This window comes from Halichoerus grypus, chromosome 14 (assembly GCF_964656455.1).
Source record: "Halichoerus grypus chromosome 14, mHalGry1.hap1.1, whole genome shotgun sequence".
Classification (NCBI taxonomy): Eukaryota; Metazoa; Chordata; class Mammalia; order Carnivora; family Phocidae; genus Halichoerus; species Halichoerus grypus.
This window is the reverse complement of record NC_135725.1, coordinates 69,375,571-69,394,102: the sequence shown is the minus strand read 5'-3', so window position 1 is coordinate 69,394,102 and position 18,532 is coordinate 69,375,571. Positions and strand designations below refer to the sequence as shown.

General features: G+C 37.3%; 1 protein-coding gene across 2 annotated transcripts in view; it reads right to left on the bottom strand.

Moving 5' to 3' along the window:
• Positions 1-18,532, bottom strand: part of RAD23B (RAD23 nucleotide excision repair protein B) — a 40,912-nt gene that overhangs the window by 2,965 nt on the left and 19,415 nt on the right. For both annotated transcript variants that reach the window (XM_036091415.2, XM_078061559.1), the window contains 5 exons: positions 13,322-13,377; positions 9,935-10,062; positions 7,371-7,503; positions 5,349-5,476; positions 4,466-4,636 (listed from right to left, as the gene is read on the bottom strand). In XM_036091415.2, coding sequence (XP_035947308.1) covers positions 4,466-4,636; positions 5,349-5,476; positions 7,371-7,503; positions 9,935-10,062; positions 13,322-13,377 — 616 coding nt within the window. The remainder of the gene's footprint in view (positions 1-4,465; positions 4,637-5,348; positions 5,477-7,370; positions 7,504-9,934; positions 10,063-13,321; positions 13,378-18,532) is intronic.

The following is an 18,532-nucleotide window of genomic DNA, read 5'->3' as shown; positions in this document are numbered from 1 at the left end:
GTATGTATCAAACATTCTCCATAAAGACGATGTTAGGCCAAAGAACTAGCTTCAATGCATTTAAGAGAATTAAAATTGTGCAAAGTACATTCATTCTCTGACCACAACACAATGAACTCTGAAATCAGCAACAGAAGGAAATTTGGGAAATTCAAAATATGTGGAAGTTAACATAATCCTTAACCAATGGATGAAAGAAGGAATCACAAAGGAAATTAGAAAACACTTGAGATGAATGAAAACACCGCCGAATGCACTAAAACTTATAGGATGCTGCTGTAGCAGTCCCTTGAGGGAAATTTATAGCTGTAACTATCTATAGTAAGAAAAATCTTAAAATAGATAATCTAAGGTTCTAGCTCAAGAAACTAGAAAAAAGAGAAAACAAAATCCAAAGCAAGCAGAAGAAGAAAAAGAATAAGGGTTAGAGAGAAAATAAATAAAATAGAGACTAGAAAAATACAATCAGTAAAACCAGAAGATGGTTCTTTTTTTCTTCAGAGTAACAACACTGACAAATGTTTTAGCTGAACAAACAGGTGCAAAAAAAAAAAAGAAATCGCAGGATTCAAATTACTAACATCAGAAATGTGGGAACACTACTATTGTTTAGAGAAATAAAAACTATTTTAGGAAAATACTGTGAACAATTGTATGCCATCAAATTAGATAACGCTGATGAAATACAAATTCCTAGAAAGACAAAATCACCAAAACTGACTCAAGAAACAGAAAATCTGAATAGCCCTGTAACAAATGAAGAGGCTGAATTAGTAATCACAAAATTTCCCCAAAAGAGAAGCCAGGCCCAGATAATTTTACTGGTGAATTCTACCAACTGCTGAATGAATTAAAACTATTCTTCATAAACTCTTCTAACCAACAGAGAAGAAGGGAATACTTCCTAATTCATTCTCTAATGAGGCCAATATTAATGATACCCAACCAGACAAAATCATCACACACACAAAAAGCTACAGACCAATACTCCTTATGAATACAGATGCAGAAATCTTCAACAAACATTGGCAGACCAAATCCAGCAACATACAAAAAGGACTATCCACCACAATCAAGTGGGATTTATCCTAGGAATGCAAGGCTGGTCCAACATACAAAAATCAATGTTATTAATAAAGCATATTAACAAAAAAAGAACAAAACCACACAATCATCTCAACACATAAAAACCATCTGACAAAATCAATACCCTTTTGTAATAAAAATACTCAATAAACTAGAACAGAAAGGAACTCCCTCAACCTGATAAAGGGAATCTAAATCTAGTAAAACCCATAGCTAACATCATACTTAATGGTCAAAGACTTACTGCCTTCTCCTAAGATCAGGGACAAGACAAAGATGTTGGCTCTCACTACTTCAACAATACAAATACACAGAAGGCTGCAAACAGGATGATTAGGCGAGAGGGAGAGAGAGAGACAGAAAGAGACAAAGAGGGACACCTGGGTGGTTCAGTCAGTCAGACCTTCGGCTCAGGTCATGATCCCAGAGTTCTGGGCCGGCATCGGGCTCCTTGCTCAGTGGGGAGCCTGCTTCTCCCTCTGCCTGCCGTTCCCCCCCTTCTTGTGTGCTCTCTCTCTGACAAATAAATAAAATCTTAAAAAAAAAAAAAAAAAAGAGAGAAGAGAAGGGAAGAAAGGAAAAGAAAACAGAAGAGAAGAGGAGAGGGGAGAAGAGAAGAGAAGGCAAGGCATCCATACTGGAAAAGAATTAAAACTACTTGCAAATGATATTCTACAATTAGGAAATCCTAAGAAACACACACAAATTATCAGAATTAATAAATGAGTTCAGGAAGGTTGCAAGTTGTAAGATCAACACATAAAAGTAAGCTGTATTTCTATAGAGCTAGCAATGAACAATCCAAAAATGAAATTAAGAAAACATTTCCACTGATAACAGCATCAAAAAGAATAAAAATACTGAGGAATAAATTTAACAAAAGAAGCACAAACCAAAGACTACAGAACATTTCTGAAATTATAAAAAAAATCTAATAATGGAAAGGCATCTCATGTTCATGGCCTGGTGAGATAAGACTGCTAACATGGCAATACTCTCCAAACTGATCTGCAGAAAAAACACAGTATTAAAATCCCAGCTTTTTGTTTCACTTTTCTTACAGAAATCAGACAAGTGGATTCTAAAATTGATATAGAAATGCAAGGGATCCAGAACAGCCAAAACAATCTTGAGAAAGAAAACCCGAGATTTCAAAACTTACTACAAAAAGCCACATTAATTAAGACCGTGAGGTAGTGGCGTAAGATAAACACATGGATCAGTGGAACAGAACGGAAAGCCCAGTTAACCCTCACAATTATGGCCAGTTGATTTTCAAAAGGATGCCAAGACAATTTAATGGAAAAAGAGTAGAATTTTCAGTAAACAGTGCTGGATATCCACAAGCAAAAAATATGAAGTTAGACTCCTACATCTCACACTATAAACAAAAAGTAACTCACAATAGATCACAGACCTAAATACAACAAGAATTATAAAACTCCTCAGAGAAAAGATAGGAGTAAATCTTTGACCGTGGATTCTTAGTATGACACCAAAGGCACAAACAACAAAAGAAAAAAATTTCTTCTCCAAAACAGAAATCAAGAACGGATATCCCTAACCATTAAAAAAAAAAAAAAAAAAAAAAAAAAAGCTATAGAACAATTGAGGCAAGTGTCATTCACTCACTTCCCTTTTTTGAGGGGGAGAAATATTAGCACAATACATAAAATTTCTTTTAAGAAATACATAATTATAAACCTTGAACACTTGAAATGTTTATATCATAAATATGAACAAATTATCTTTCAGATGATTTTCTAAGTATTAAGTTAAAATGAACTTTAACAGATTTCCATCTCAAAACACTTCAAAAGATAAGATGGGGCAAGTACTGTGATTCCATATTTACAAATATTAACAATGGAGCCTAGAGCTACGTGCACCCCGATGTTTATAGCAGCAATGTCCACAATAGCCAAACTGTGGAAAGAGCCAAGATGTCCATCAACAGATGAATGGATAAAGAAGATGTGGTATATATATACAATGGAATATTATGCAGCCATCAAAAGGAATAAGATCTTGCCATTTGCAACGACGTGGATGGAACTGGAGGGTATTATGCTGAGCGAAATAAGTCAAACAGAGAAAGACATGTATCATATGACCTCACTGATATGAGGAATTCTTAATCTCAGGAAACAAACTGAGGGTTGCTGGAGTGGGGGGTGGGGTGGGAGGGATGGGGTGACTGGGTGATGGACACTGGGGAGGGTATGTGTTCTGGTAAGCGCTGTGAATTGTGCAAGACTGTTGAATCTCAGATCTGTACCTCTGAAACAAATAATGCAATATATGTTAAGAAAGAAAAAAAGAAGAAGAATGTAGCAGGAGGGGAAGAATGAAGGGGGGGAAATCGGAGGGGGAGAAGAACCATGAGAGACAATGGACTCTGAAAAACAAACTGAGGGTTCTAGAGGGGAGGGGGTTGGGAGGATGGGTTAGCCTGGTGATGGGTATTGAGGAGGGCACGTTCTGCATGGAGCACTGGGTGTTATGCACAAACAATGAATCATGGAACACTATATCTAAAACTAATGATGTAATGTATGGGGATTAACATAACAATAAAAAAAATTAAAAAAAAAAAAAAAACAATGGAGCCTAGAGAAAAATGAATGACTTGTCAGAGTATATCATATAAACTAAGTTACTGCAGTGAACTGGTTGACCTAGTAAGATGGAAACAGAATTATGGTATCAGGTTCTGATGGTCAATGTACATATTTTTTATATATAATTCATATACATATCTATTTTACATTTTAGTGACAGTAGTAAAGTAAAATTTTAAAAAATGGATAATTTTGAGTTAGGCATTCACTTTAAGATCATTTTCCTTCTTTTAAAGATTTTTATTCATTTATCCGAAAGAAAGAGAGCAAGAGAGCACAGGTAGGGGAGCAGCAGAAGGAGAAGCAGGCTCCCCGCTGAGCAGGGAGCCCACCACCGACACGGGGCTCGATCCCAGGACCCTGGCATCATTTCCCGGGCTGAAGGCAGATGCTTAACAGACTGAGCCACCCAGGTTCCCCCCAGGTCATTTTCTTCATAAATTTTAAGACATAAATGAAATCTTTAATTTTTAAAATATATTTGTAACTATCTTATAAAGCTGACTGGCATTCATTACTAGTCCCTTGGCTAGCACAAAGGCCACGATGTGAGAGCAGGGATGAAAATACATGGTCTTTACAGCAATCCTTAGGACAATGCTGTATTTGGCTCTGTCCAACAGCACTATCTCCAAGGGCAGAAATACTGTGTATCTGTGCTACCCCACGCAGCAGCCACCAACCCCGTGTGACTACTGAGCATCTGAAATGTGGCTAGTGGACTACGGAACTAAATTTTCAGTTTTACTTCAACTCACCCTTTCTATAGCTTCTTTTTCCTGAGGCGTTACTTGAATGTAGTTCATATGACCACTTCCGGCTTCTGCAATTCCTCCACTGCCACCTCCACCCCCTCCTCCTTGACCACCAGCTTCTTGAACTGGTTCATTTAACATCTGAATAAAATGCTCCTGGTGCTGGCTAATTTGCTGTGGTAATTTGAAGGACAGGAAAAAAAACAAGAACAACAATACAATGATATAAAGTATCTTCAGGAAACTAAGAATTCTAAATACAAATAGGAGAGAAAGCTAGAATTTTGTAACTGCCTTATTTTTAGACTGATTCTGAATTATTTAATCTTTGGAAGGATGTAATTTCTTATATACTATTAAAGAAACTCGGTACTTTTCAGTGAGGCAAACAGTGAAGAAATAAGAGAATTGAAATTCTCTTTCATAAATGCGTCCCGTCCCCCCAAATCAATGTTAAAAAACTACTTGGGGACTATAAAAAGAAACAAAACTTCTGTATCTTCCACACTAGTAGGTAGTACAACGCTGTATAAAACTCAGAATACTTCGTGACTTGAGCATTAAATAAACCCATGGGTATGTCTCTAAGAGGCAATGCTCCACTATAATAAGTTTGGGGAAAAAAGATTTTATAAACGGTTTCTTTGATAAAGAGTTTCTCTGATTCTTTAATAGTTTCCCCAAATTATTATTTGACCAACTTAAATTAACCTCCCCCCCCCACTCTTTTTTTAGTACATCTAATCTACAGCATATTCTGTTGAGTGCAGCTTGGAAGAAGAGTTTACTAGAGCTTGTGGAGGGGAAGGGAGTACACATGGACTTTAAAAAAGTATGATATACTCTATAAACCCACTTCTGAAATTAACTCTGATTAAATAGTTACCTGCAGTAATTGAGGATTTTCCCGACCTATCTGTTGTAGCAATGCTGGAAGCAGGGAAGGATTCTGTTGAATAATTTGTCTCATCTGTTGAAACTGAGGCTGATTCCGTAAAAATTCAAGGGGATGTCCTAAAAAACACATAAACATTTTTAAACAAAAGCAGCAATTAATATACAAAGAGCTGGTTCAATCATAATATTAGACAGCAAACACTGACAAGTAAAAAATATGAGTTCGCAGATGTATATAAAAATGAATAATGACAAAAATCTTTCAACCGTACAAACGTCCAAGTCTTATAGTATAGAAATTACTCCTATTAGCAAAGATAGAGAGTACAGAACACTGAAAGAACGAAGTTTTCCTACAATTGTCCCGGGCGTCAATATCATCAAATAATGAGAATTTATGACCTGCATGCACTCTATCAAAATAAAAAGTACTAATACTGTTCCTAAGAAAAATATATACCTAGAACTAACAAAACCAAAAAATCCACCTATAATACAACCCCAACCTTTAAGGAGAAAAACAAAACAAAACAAAACAAAAACAATCTGAGCTTGAATTCCTGAGAAATTCTAAACTAAATAAATGAAAGATAATATTTAAAAGAGTTCAGATATGCAGATCAGAAGCAGTTTTATTAATACAAACTTAAATTACAATTAGAAAAACAATTTCGGTTATTACCATTAAACTTCAAACATTTATAATCTATAAAAGCTTGAGATAAATAAGCTATAAGTAGGGGCGCCTGGGTGGCTCTGTCGTTAAGTGTCTTCGGCTCAGGTCATGATCCCAGGGTCCTGGGATGGAGCCCTGCATGGGGCTCCCTGCTCAGTGAGGAGCCTGCTTCTCCCTCTCCCACTCCCCCTGCTTTGTGAGCACACGCTCTGTCAAATAAATAAATAATCTTTAAAAAAATAAAATAAACTATAAATCAAACTAGTACTAATACATTTAGAACTCTTTAGTCCAAAATCCCATGACAATAATAAATATTAAGGATGCCAAGATAGAACTTGCAACTTTTTGGGGGTAGTGATGGTTGTCTGATTATACTAAATTGCATATAATTATGTTTTTGAGGTTACTAATGAATTATGAGAATTTTTTAGATGTTATTTCCTAAATTATCCAAATTAAAATGGCCACATGAGTATGAGAAGTACCCTTCCTTCTGTGACACTGGTTTTACAGATGAAGAAAATGAGACTCAGAAACTAAACTAATTCATTAAGGGCTGCTAAATGGGACAGCAGTCCGTATCTGAACCAAAGCAGTGGCCTCTTCTTCCCATTCTTATGCCAATTCCATAGAAATGAAAGCCTGTCCTCTGGGAGACTGTACACAAAATGCTCAGGGCTTGTTGTCAACTAGAGCTGACGGTCATAAGAAGAGCTAGGAAAAGCATCAAAGAAGGGCCTCTTCAAAATTATCAGTTTAAATTACTTTATCACTACTGTACACAGAACGGAGACTGAAGGAGAAGGAAGTAACTCCTGGGCCCCCCACAGGCTCCAGGGCCTCCTCTGCAGTCACACCTTCGGCAATGGAAGGGTGGGTGCCGACCAGTGAAGAGAGGTGAATTCAAGACTGGCTTTCACCTCTAGACCCAAGTCTTCAAACTTCTCAGTGCTTTATTTCTTTGGCTGTATAATAGCCACTAAGATAGTCCTGGCTTTGAAATGACACATACTTTATGACATTCATAGGGAAAGAGAAGAGACAAGGTGAGCAAACGTTCTAAATCACTTCAGAATGTTAACACAAAATGCGAACTGGGAAGCATATCTTCCTCAGAACAGGCTAAACAGAATGTGCCCTTTGCCCACTATGGCGCCGAGGTCTCAGTGAGAAGGTATGCAATAGCCCCTGGAGAGAATTTGTTTTGGGCCCTTCTCTAACATCAATGGATAGAAAACTTGTGTGAAGAGTCCTTCAGATGCTCCAGGAAAAAGCCTCAGCTCACACGAGAAAGTCAGGACTGTGCCCCGCACCGCCCCAGCCCACTCTAACCTCCAGGGCTCGCTGTGGTTGTCGATGCCGTCGTAGTCGCCGCAGCGGCCGCCACCGAAGACGGAGGAGCCCCAGTGCTGACCGCAGGAGGGGTGTCCACCACAGCCTGACTCTCTCTATCTCCGGGGATCCCCTACAATACAATTTCCCTGCTTTAAAATAGCTTGTCATTCAAAGTTAGTTCAATACTATACAAAGTAAAAGATTTATTGATCTATTTAACGTGCTTGTCTAATTTCCAAAAGCATCAAACAGATGTCTGCTTCTATTAAAAGTAAAGGATTAAGACTTAATCTGAAAGCTGCATATATTCAAATTACATTAGAAATGACATGAGCGTGGTCTAGAAGAACCCATACTGCAATAATGGAAGGCAGCACTGTCCAGCAGAATTTTCCATTATGACAAAAATGTTCCGTTTCTGTGCTGTCTAATAAAATACTCATTAATCTCATGTAGCTACTGAGAACTTGAAATGTGGCTGTACTAAAGAAACTAATTTTTAATACACTTTTAATTTTTTTAAATTGAAATAGCTAATTGTCCTCAATAGTACTTAATAGCTATTTTACTAGACAGTGCAGATCTAAGGTATAAAGAGATTTGTAATTTAAAACATGCATAAAACAATGTTTACATATAGCAACACATTATATCTAACATCAAAGATCCTAAGTTTGTATATAAGGAATAACGTACATCTTTAAAAGGCTATTAAAATTTTTTTAAATATCAATACAAACCTTATTAAAATTGGATATATTTGGTTTTTATGCTATATATTACTCTAATTTTTGAATTTCATAGAAACTCACCAGCTCTGTCATAGAAAGGTTTGCATTTGTAACCCTAGGCTTAAAATTATCCAAAGAAACAGGTTTTGATGCACGTACAGTTCTGAAATGAACCCCGGGGGAAAAAAATCTAATGGAAACAGAGCAGGTGGCAACAGTGGCCAAGCAAGAAGGATCTCCTCTACTGATCCATGGTTCTGAGAAAGCGTCCTCCAGAAAGTATCCCATACAAAAAATGAACGTTGATTATTCAAAATTTTACAAAAGTTATAGATATAAGAACCTTAAATATTTCAATATTTTCTAAGTTTATAGCATTTGTCTTCTGAAGTTATTAGAATTTAAAACTGCACTGAGACTTCTGGAACACTATTTTGATGCATGATTTACAAGACTTTTCATATACAACATATTAAAAAGTCTTTATGAAATCCACATAGATTGTGAAGGAAGAGAATGAAGAAGGAAATATTACATTTGGGTAAGAGATGATAATGGTAAATGCTTCCATTTCCCAATAAATCAGAAGTCAAAATCATAAACATATAACAAATTATGCATAATGAGCCACATTAAGGGTAATGGCTGCCGGCATTAGATGTCACTTCAGGCATTAGAAACAAATGTTTCTGAGAATCCCTTGACTACTACTGACAATAAATAAGCTAACAACTCAAATGCCAATGGAACCAGGCAAATAACATCACACACTGAATTAAATGCAACGATGTTATGTCAGGTAACAGGAAATGGATGGGAGGAAGATAATGAATTAAACAGTCTATGATCTAAAATTTTTCCTAAACCTTTGCAAAAATCCAGAATCCAAGTTGTCCAGACAAACCAGCTCTCTGAATTAATTAATTAGTTAATTAATTAATCTTCTAAGTTTTTTATTTTTTACATAGGCTCCACGCCCAGCGTGGAGCCCAACTCGGAGCTTGAACTCACAACCACCCTAAGACTGAAACCCGATCTGAGATCAACAGTCGGACACTTAACTGAGCCACTCAGGCACCCCTCTTCCAAGTTTTTATTTAGGATGTCAGTTTTTTTTTCTTTTTCTTAGCTATCTGAATTTGTAAGTGAAATCTCTTCATTTTTAAAAGCTGCCGACTAATTACAAAAACGTATACAGTACAAGACAAATAAAATTGGGCTTGGGCTTCCAACTTGATACTTTTGCCCTCAACAGTATACCCAGGAAGGGTGCCTGGGTGGCTCAGTTGGTTAAGCATCTGCCTTTGGCTCAGGTCATGATCCCAGGGTCCTGGGATCGAGTCCCGCATCGGGGTCCCTGCTCAGTGGGAAGCCATGCTTCTCCCTCTCCTTTGCCTGCAGCTCCCCCTGCTTGTGTTCTCTGTCAAATAAAATAAAAATAAAATCTTAAAAAAAAAAAAAGTACACTCAGGAGTATGCTGGCCATCAAGAAAGCTACTAAAATGGTAGATTAGATTTAAAAAATCTGTCCCCTTCTACCCCCCAAACACACAAACTGTCATCCTTTGAGGATAACATGAATGGGGTAGCAAACAGAGAGCCAATTTTACAACTCATTTAGCTATGTTGTTTCCTAACTAAAAATCACATCAAAATCTTTTGGAAGAGGTTACATTTTACCAACACAAAATATTAACAAACTAAGAAAAATAAAAGCATTACGTAAATTACTAGCATATATTCTCATTCTCCTGTGAATTGTTATTGTTCCTTAAAAATCTTTGATATTTTGGTATTAAACTACAATAAACAAAGTGAAATATTTCTTACCATTAAAAGATACTCCACTGCTCTGTCGGGGTTGTTGAAACTGGCTCTCAGGGCTGCGATCACTTGCTCTCGTTCATATCCCATCGACATGATCTCAGTTACCATATTCTCGTAAGACTGACCTGTCACTAAGAAAAGGTGTGTGGGGTGGGAGGAAGGGAAAGAAAGGAAACATTTAATAAATATGCACTTCCCGCCTATTTCTTGAGTGTATATGTATGTAATGTTTCAGGCACTACAGGACTAGGGGTACAAAGATGAATAACAGCACAAACTACAACATATATGGGGTAGGTAGAATAATGCCCCCCTGCCAATCCCCAGAACCTATAAATATAATAGGTTACAAGGCAAAGTGGAATTAAGGTTGTTCATCAGCTGACTTTCAGATAGGGAAATTATCCCAGATTATCTGTGTAGGCCCAATGTAATCACAAGGGTCTTTAGAAGTAGAAGGAAAACAGATGGGAGGGTCAGAGAAACAGATGTTAGGACAAGAGGAAAGAAGCAAGGTCACAGATGCTATGCTGCTGCCTTTGATGACAGAGGAAGGGGCTCTAAGCCAAGGAAGGCGGGCAGCCTCCAGAAGCGTTCAAAGGACACAGAACAGATTCTCCCCCTAGAATGTACAGAAAGGATGGTAGCCCAGTGATTTAGCCCCTTGATTTTAGTCCAGTGAGGACTATGTTAGACTCCTAACTTACTGTGCCTTAAGATAATAAATCTGTTGTTTCCTACCAGGAAGTTTGTGGTAAGTTATCAATAATAGTAGCAACAGAAAATTAACACAGTATGTTTAGTAAGTACAATAAAAACATCGATACAAATGTATGACAAATATAGAACAGAATTAGCAGGTCAGAGAAGGCAACCTGGAAGAGACAGATGAACTAATTTTTGAAAACAAGTAGGAGGGACGTTTCAGGCCGTCGATTCTACTGCAACAACTTCAGTTTTCCTTTGATATCTTTTATTATCAAAGCGGAGGAAAAAAGGAGGCTAGAAGCAGTAAAGTCAGACTTTCATATACCATACAGAGCTGGTGCAATGCCCCAAGCACTACTATCCCAGGAAGTCACTTCCCACAGGCTGTCTCCAACCCAAACTCGCTCTTCACAGAAATGGCAGACCACGGACAACAGTCCAAAAGAAAGCCAACTCTCTACACTAAACTTACCTCACTTAAACCATTTTTTCTTCTACTTCTCTTCTGGGTACCAATCCCTTTCTTGTCTCCTCAAAGAACTGGACCCTTTAGTTATCCTCTCTCTTGTCCACCTCCCATCCTTCACTCTCACTTAATTATCCTGATCAGCAGTTAACTATACCCTAGAATGTCATCCTAAAAACAGAAGCCTACCCCCTTGGTCGCATCTCAATTCCTCTCTGAGGAACTGGTCCATCTGTCTGCTGCCTTCCCCTTCCAGCCATAGCCATCTGCACAGGCTGTGTCCACTTCTCACATTCCACCCACTCCTTAGCCAATACTGACACGTGACTTTGAATCTCGAAAGATGTCCCCCTCAGATGTACCCCACCAGTATGACTTCTCCCTTTCAATAACTAGCAGCTCTATCCACCCAAGCACAAGAGCCAGGAACCCTGGTGACTACCAAGTTCCCTCTCCCTTCCCTTCCACACTTTATCCACCAGCGTATCTGCTAGGTCCTATCTCTGAATTACAGTGCAAAATTACCTACTTCCCTCTTTGTCCACTGCCTTCACTGAAGACCAGGCCACAACAATCTCTCATCTGGATTACACTGGGCTTCCTCTCCTGCCCCCGAGCCTATAATCTATTCTGCCGGCTGGAAAAGCAAGCTTTTTAAAAAGAAAACCTCATCTCATTTCGGGCTCCCAATACTCAACAATCTCTGTACACCACACTCCAACCAAGCTGATGTTTTCCAGTTCACTTCACAAGCCATACCTTTTAGAACCAGTCCCAGAACCTTTACACACTTACACACACACATACACACAAGCGTGCGCGCGCAGCTTCTCTGAGGGTCAATTCCTTCGCAGGCTCCAGTTCTCAACTTAAACTGAGAATACATCCCAGAGATGTACTACCTAACTATCCTAAGTATAAGTACCTTCCGTTTTTCTTTATGGAAGCCATTAGTTTCCTTAAAATCATTAATCATGATTTGCAATTTACTTTGTTTCACCCTTCTTTCTTTCCCCCATGTGAATGAAAAGTTCAACTGTGAAAGGGACCCTGTCATTTTGCATCACCATTTCCCTGGCACAGGTGAATGATTTATTTTTTTCTGCAAAATTTTCAATAAAGGCATTTAATAGCTATGAAAGTATATTTTAAAAAAACTAAGTATCATTGAGGAAATGTGATATTTTTTATCTTGTTTAGAGTAATCATTTTTCCTCTCCCCTTCCATAAAGGACTTGTTAATGTATTTTTATTTCTTAATTACCCATTCATATGATTCTAGCACAAAGTCACTTAAGTGCCAATACCCTTTCAGTAATCTAGTTCCCAGGTACAGAAATCAGCATCAACATAAACAAAATTAAGAGCTGTGGAGCATCTGAACTACCTATTTTGACATGATGTTTCTCATTTAATTCTCACAATAACTCCATGAGAAAGGTTTATTGTGATCATGGTTTAACAGTGGCTGATAAGTCATGGTACAAACTAACAGGCTGTCAGAGTACAGAGCTCCCACACCTAGTCATCAAGCTACACCTCCTAAAATCATGCCTAATTAATCAAGTTATAAAACTCAAAAAGAAATGCCTATAAGCAGTATGATACTCTTCAGATCGTAATAGTACAAGGGCAAATGACTCAGGAAAACTAGAGACAATGGACAACACAAGGGAGAGCTAATGAGGCTCTCTTGAGGAAAATAGGGAAAAAAACAAAACTGATTTTGACAGACTAAGTATGAAGGGGAGATGAAAAAGCATTATCCAATAGTTAAAGCTGGGACAGAAAGGTACGTTCACTGCAAGTACCATACAAGCAACAAGACAGAGATGGGACCCGAAAGGGCTTCAAACTGGAATAAAGATAAAGTGTAAGACAGATTTAGTAACATTTTATACCCATTTCACAAACATTTTGTAATAAACCTGTACACAGTTCAAACTTTGTTAAGACCTCGTCTAACATTCACATTTGGAAAATTATCTGCTTTAACCCAAAGAATATGCTTAACTCTAATAGTACAATTTAAAGGATTCAATATATAACACATTAACTCACAAAGTCTTTAGTAACATTAATCGAATAATTATCTAAATCATTTTAACAGCTTGATTATAAGCAACCATGAAAATGAACACATTTTCATGATCTAGAAAAGAAATTTGAACCTCTTCCCTATCTCTTATAAGGTTATTTACAATGTAGATACTTACCAAGTGCACTTGTTGCATCTTCAAAAAGGTTCGACCGAGAAGAATCTCCTGATGTACTGCAAAAGGTTTTTAGAAAACTATATCAGAAAGTATATAAAACTTACATTAGTTTAGTAACTGTCCAAATTTTAAAGAGACTGTTTGATTTTAATTAAATGTAAAGGTCTGGCTACAGTGTTTAAACCATCTTCTACATTAAACCCCAAAGCTTTTTCCATAACATTTATGGCTTGGGAAGAATTTTCAATCTTTACATTCATACTGTTCTGCAAATGCATCATTTTAAATGTCCAATGACATAAAATAACAACTGAACAGAATGCTTACCATTTAAGGAATACAAAAAAGGTAATGCACAACTATTTCCCTAAAAGAATTTACAATGATAGGTTAAATAATCTGTAAGTCAAGTCACAATAGAAGAAATACCAAACAGTACAAGTATCCTCCACTTTTCCAAAGTTCACATTCCACCACATTTTGCTTTTACAAAAGATCTACATTAGTACCCGTCTTCATTAACTAGAAGAAATCTGAAGAGAATTTTCTCTGAAGAGGATTTCTGCTTTTATGAGAAAAGTGAAAGTAGTGTTTCATTTGTTTTGCGGCAAGCCTTTACAGAGGAACACACCCTGAGAAGCAAGAGCAGCCCCCAAGCTCCTTCCCCAGAACTGTACTTAGCATCTCAGCATCAATTCTGAGCTGTGTCTGTGAGCATCTGTGCTTCATCTAAATTTATTTTGTGCCTCCATTACCAAGGTGTGTTCTAACGTATCCGAAAAGCCTGAGAGGTTATTTTATGGGTCTGGGAATGATCAAAACTTTTTCCACATAAATTTATGGTAATTGCTTCTTTGCTTTATGCCACTTCAGCTTACAAAAGGTTTCACAGGAATGCTCTACTTTCCAATAGTGGGGGGAACCTGTACACAATAAACAGCCGAAGTAGAAACCACATTAGGCTGGAAAGGCCTGGGAAATCTTTACATAACAGAATTTCAGTTAGGTCTTATAAGTAAGTTTTCAACACAGGAGCTGAAAGAAGACATTCAAGTCAAGGAACATGGCAAAAGCAAAAAACGGAGAGGTGTGATAAAATCCAAGTTGTAACCGAAAGTAAACCAATTTAAAAGGACTAAGTTTCTGTTGGGCAACTGCAGAAGATGAGTCTGGAAAACAAAGTAGACAAAAACAAGATTATGAAAGACCATGAAGAGTAGGCCAAAGAAAAATAAGTTGAAATTTACAAAGTAGTAAAGGTAGCAGCTAGCAGTTTAGATTAAAACATACATACAACACAACACACACTTATACCTCTGTCCCAATTTTAAAAAATAAAACACAGTACGGGCACCTAGGTGGCTCCGTCAGTGAAGCGTCCAACTCTTGATTTCGGCTCAGGTTATGATCTCAGGGTCGTGAGATCGAGCCCCATGTCAGGCTCCACACTGAGCGTGCAGCCTGTTTAAGATTGTCTCCCTCTTCCTCCGCACTCCCCCCCCAACCTGTAGCACAGGAAGAGCAAGAGATATATCTAAGTTTGAATTCATAAATTATTTTCTAATCCTCAGTTTCTTCATCAATACAATGATGTCAACAATAATATCCATGTATCCCAAAGTGCTGTATGTAGGGTTACTGCTGGTAAAGTGTTTAGCAAAGTGCCTGGCATCATAACATCCAATATGATTAAACTAATTTTCTGGTGTAATTTTTAAATTATCTTCATTAACTAGATAATAAAGCTAACTTATATAGAAGGCAAAACTTTGAAAAAATTATATATAGAAAAAATAATTCTCTTGCCCAAGACCCCTACCCAGGGAACAATCACTACTACCAGTTTCTATGTAACAATGACTATGTCTTACCTTTGGGTGTGTTTTATTTAACTTAATCATCTCATGTTAGCATAACAATGACCTCAAATTTTCCCCACAGACACACAGTATTCCACTTAATTGACCAAATCAAGCTATTCATAGGGAATTTTTAGTTTGGTTCTCAACTTTTAAATTCTTTCTGTAGTCAAATTTATCAATTGTCCCTTTTATGACTTTTTTGATTAAGATTATTTTTATTTTTCCCATGTTCTCTAGTTTATGGTTTCCTTTTATGTTGATTCTTTCTCTATCTAGAATTTATTTTTATGAGTACAAGGTAAGTGATCCATCTTCCCTCTTCCATCTGGCTAGGCATTAATCCCAACAGCATCTTCCCCACAGTGGTTTGAAATTACATCTTTATCTTACATTAAGTCCCAGGTATGTATTCTGGTCTGTTTCTAGACTACCATCTATTTACCTAAGCAGTCTTTCTAGTAAGAGCCACTGTAAATTATTGCAATCATTACCACCATGTATAATACACTTTACTACCTGGCAGGATTAATCTCCTTCATTCCAGTTCTCTTACAGGATAATTTGTGCTGTTCTGCACACTGCTTTGAAATTTCTTTTTACATATCTCAGATAAGAGTGAGGTATGGCCGAACCACAATTCTTCAACCTTGATTCCACCTCACCACTTCTCCTTCCCCATCTGCAGTTATCAGTGTGCTGTCCCGTTGCTACTGTTCTTCTACACATTACTATACACAGCCATAGAATATGTTGTTTTGTAGCTTTTGCTTGGTTTATGGTTATTGCCCATATTGTTTTGTAATCTGTTTTTCTCACTTGATAACAAAGCCTTGAAACCACATTCACTCAATATGATACATACTATATACTTTAACTGGCCAGTAGTATTGGACATTAGGGCTTCTCAAACTTTAGGAAGCCCAAGAATTTACCAGGAGAGCTTGTTAAAATACAGATTTCTGGGATCCACCCCCAGATAATTCTAATTTAGGTCAGGGGTTTAATTTCAAACAAACTCCCACTAATGCTGATGCTGCTTACTATCACTTTGAGTAGCACTGCTCTCTAATATGAATAAATTACAGGTCAAGTCATTCCCTTACTAATGTATTTAGGTTGGTTCCAATTTGCCTTTAACTATAAATAATGTAGTCTTGTGCACATGCGCAGTTTCTCTAAGGTAAAGATAAACTAGTAGAATTTGCATTGTAACTGGTGGTTTTTAAAGAACAAATTTGGCCTAAAGACACAAACGCCTATTAATGAAATATCAGGCCAGTGGTGATGAATAAACTTTCTGGTGTCCCTCAAATTTATACCAACATGTCTCTCGACAATTATCTCACTAAGTTTCGTGCTTTATAGGACACTCCACGTTGTACAATACAGATGAAAGGACTAAGGCACATTTAAGCAGCCAGTTTTCTGAGCTTCTCTCATCATTCCTTTCCCATGTTATCCTTCTCTAAGGTGATAATGTGGGGAAATAAAAGTAAGCAGTTGGTGTATAAGGCCAAACCAAGTAAGTAACTCTAGCATCTGCTCTCTGTATCACTGACCATCTACTGATTTATGCAACTTCTGTAGGTCTGAAAACGTAATACTGACTCTTGAGAATGGGTAAATGAAACTGTACCCCCAGAAAGAAATTTTAAAAAGAGATAATAAAGAAATTTGGATAGATCATATCAGCACATTAAAATATATTCATCAATTCTGAAATTCTCACTACGAGCTTTTCAAAAAGCTGAAAACATTTAAGAAAATAAAATATACTGCACTGAATGAAGACATATTTAATTACAGTTACAATATTTATATGATCTGGAAAACCAATGTGTTAAATTTGTTCAGTTCCCTCCCATACACAGAACTGACGAACAACCTTTTGATAGAACAGCTTAACCTGAGTCTAGGTTCTCTCCCACTAGGTAAGAGTGTTGAATGCATTTCTAAATATACATGGGAGAAGCATCAAGTTAGGCAACAGTGTCTCAGAATGCCTAAAGCAAAGTTCAGCAAGCAGGCATAGGGGAAGTATTTTATTTCCTGAGCCTATGCTCTCCTCGTAGGGAATCAATTCCCTGGAAAGAGGCCCTAAGTGACCAATTAATCAGATCACTCAAACCTCTCCAAACACTGTGGACTGCGTCAGACACAGTAACCAGACATAAAGGCAAACACTAAAATGAAGGATCCTAATTTTTTTCTAATCATTGTATTTATCACAAACATGCTTTCCTATCAGTGTTTCCAATTCCTGTATAATCTCTACTCCATCTGGTTCTGATTCCGAGGACTTTAACTACTGCCACTGAGGTCCCAAGCTGTACTGAAGTCACAAAAGACAAACAGTGCCAGTGCACACTGGACTTAATACTACCCATGTTCTCAGATAAAGGAGAAATTCTCTATACGCGTCCACCCAAGAGAACCAAAGCACTTGTTTTGGTTATTTTATTTATCCTTGGGGGGAAAAAACCTTTGTCATAAACTACTCAATACTCCTGCCAACTTCCCTCAAGAAAATATTTCTTGCTCCTCAAATATCCTGCACCTTTTCTTTTGTTTTAAAGATCTACACTGGTAAAATTTAAATTTCTACAAAAGTTCACAAAAATATAGATAAAACAGTGGAAAATTCAAACAATCCATATGTTCAACAAAAGGTAGTAGGTTATTATGCACAATAGTTGATACTTAACTCTGCTGTGAACATGTGCTATTTCACAGCTTTTACATTATTTCATTTAATCCTTACAACAACTCTAAGATATAGGTCCTATTGTCATCCACATTTTTTTAAAATTTATTTATTTGACAGAGAGAGACACAGCGAGAGAGGGAGCACAAGCGGGGGAGTGGGAGAGGGAGAAGCAGACTTCCTGCTGAGCAGGGAACCTGATGCGGGGCTCAATCCCAGGACCCTGGGATCATGACCTGAGCTGAAGGCAGACGCTTAACGACTGAGCCATCCAGGCACCCCATGTCATCCACATTTTACAGATGAGGAAAATACCCAAAGATGTTATTTTTCTAAGGTTAAGTGCCAACAAATGTCAGATCCAAACACAATGCTACACAGCAACTGGAAATGTTTAGTGGCATGGAAGGATATTTACAATATAAATGACAATGATCAGAAAAGAATATAGATCAAATATAAATAATGATTAGGGGTCAAGGTCAAATTATTTATAATGTCAAACTATAATAAAATAGCAAGTTATTTTTATTCTTATAAGTCATTTGTATTTCTTAATTTTTCTACACAAAATAATGACTTTGACCCTCTTTCCCCTCCCCCTGCGGGAAAAAAATGCAGAGTATACAAATCTGGATTATGGAA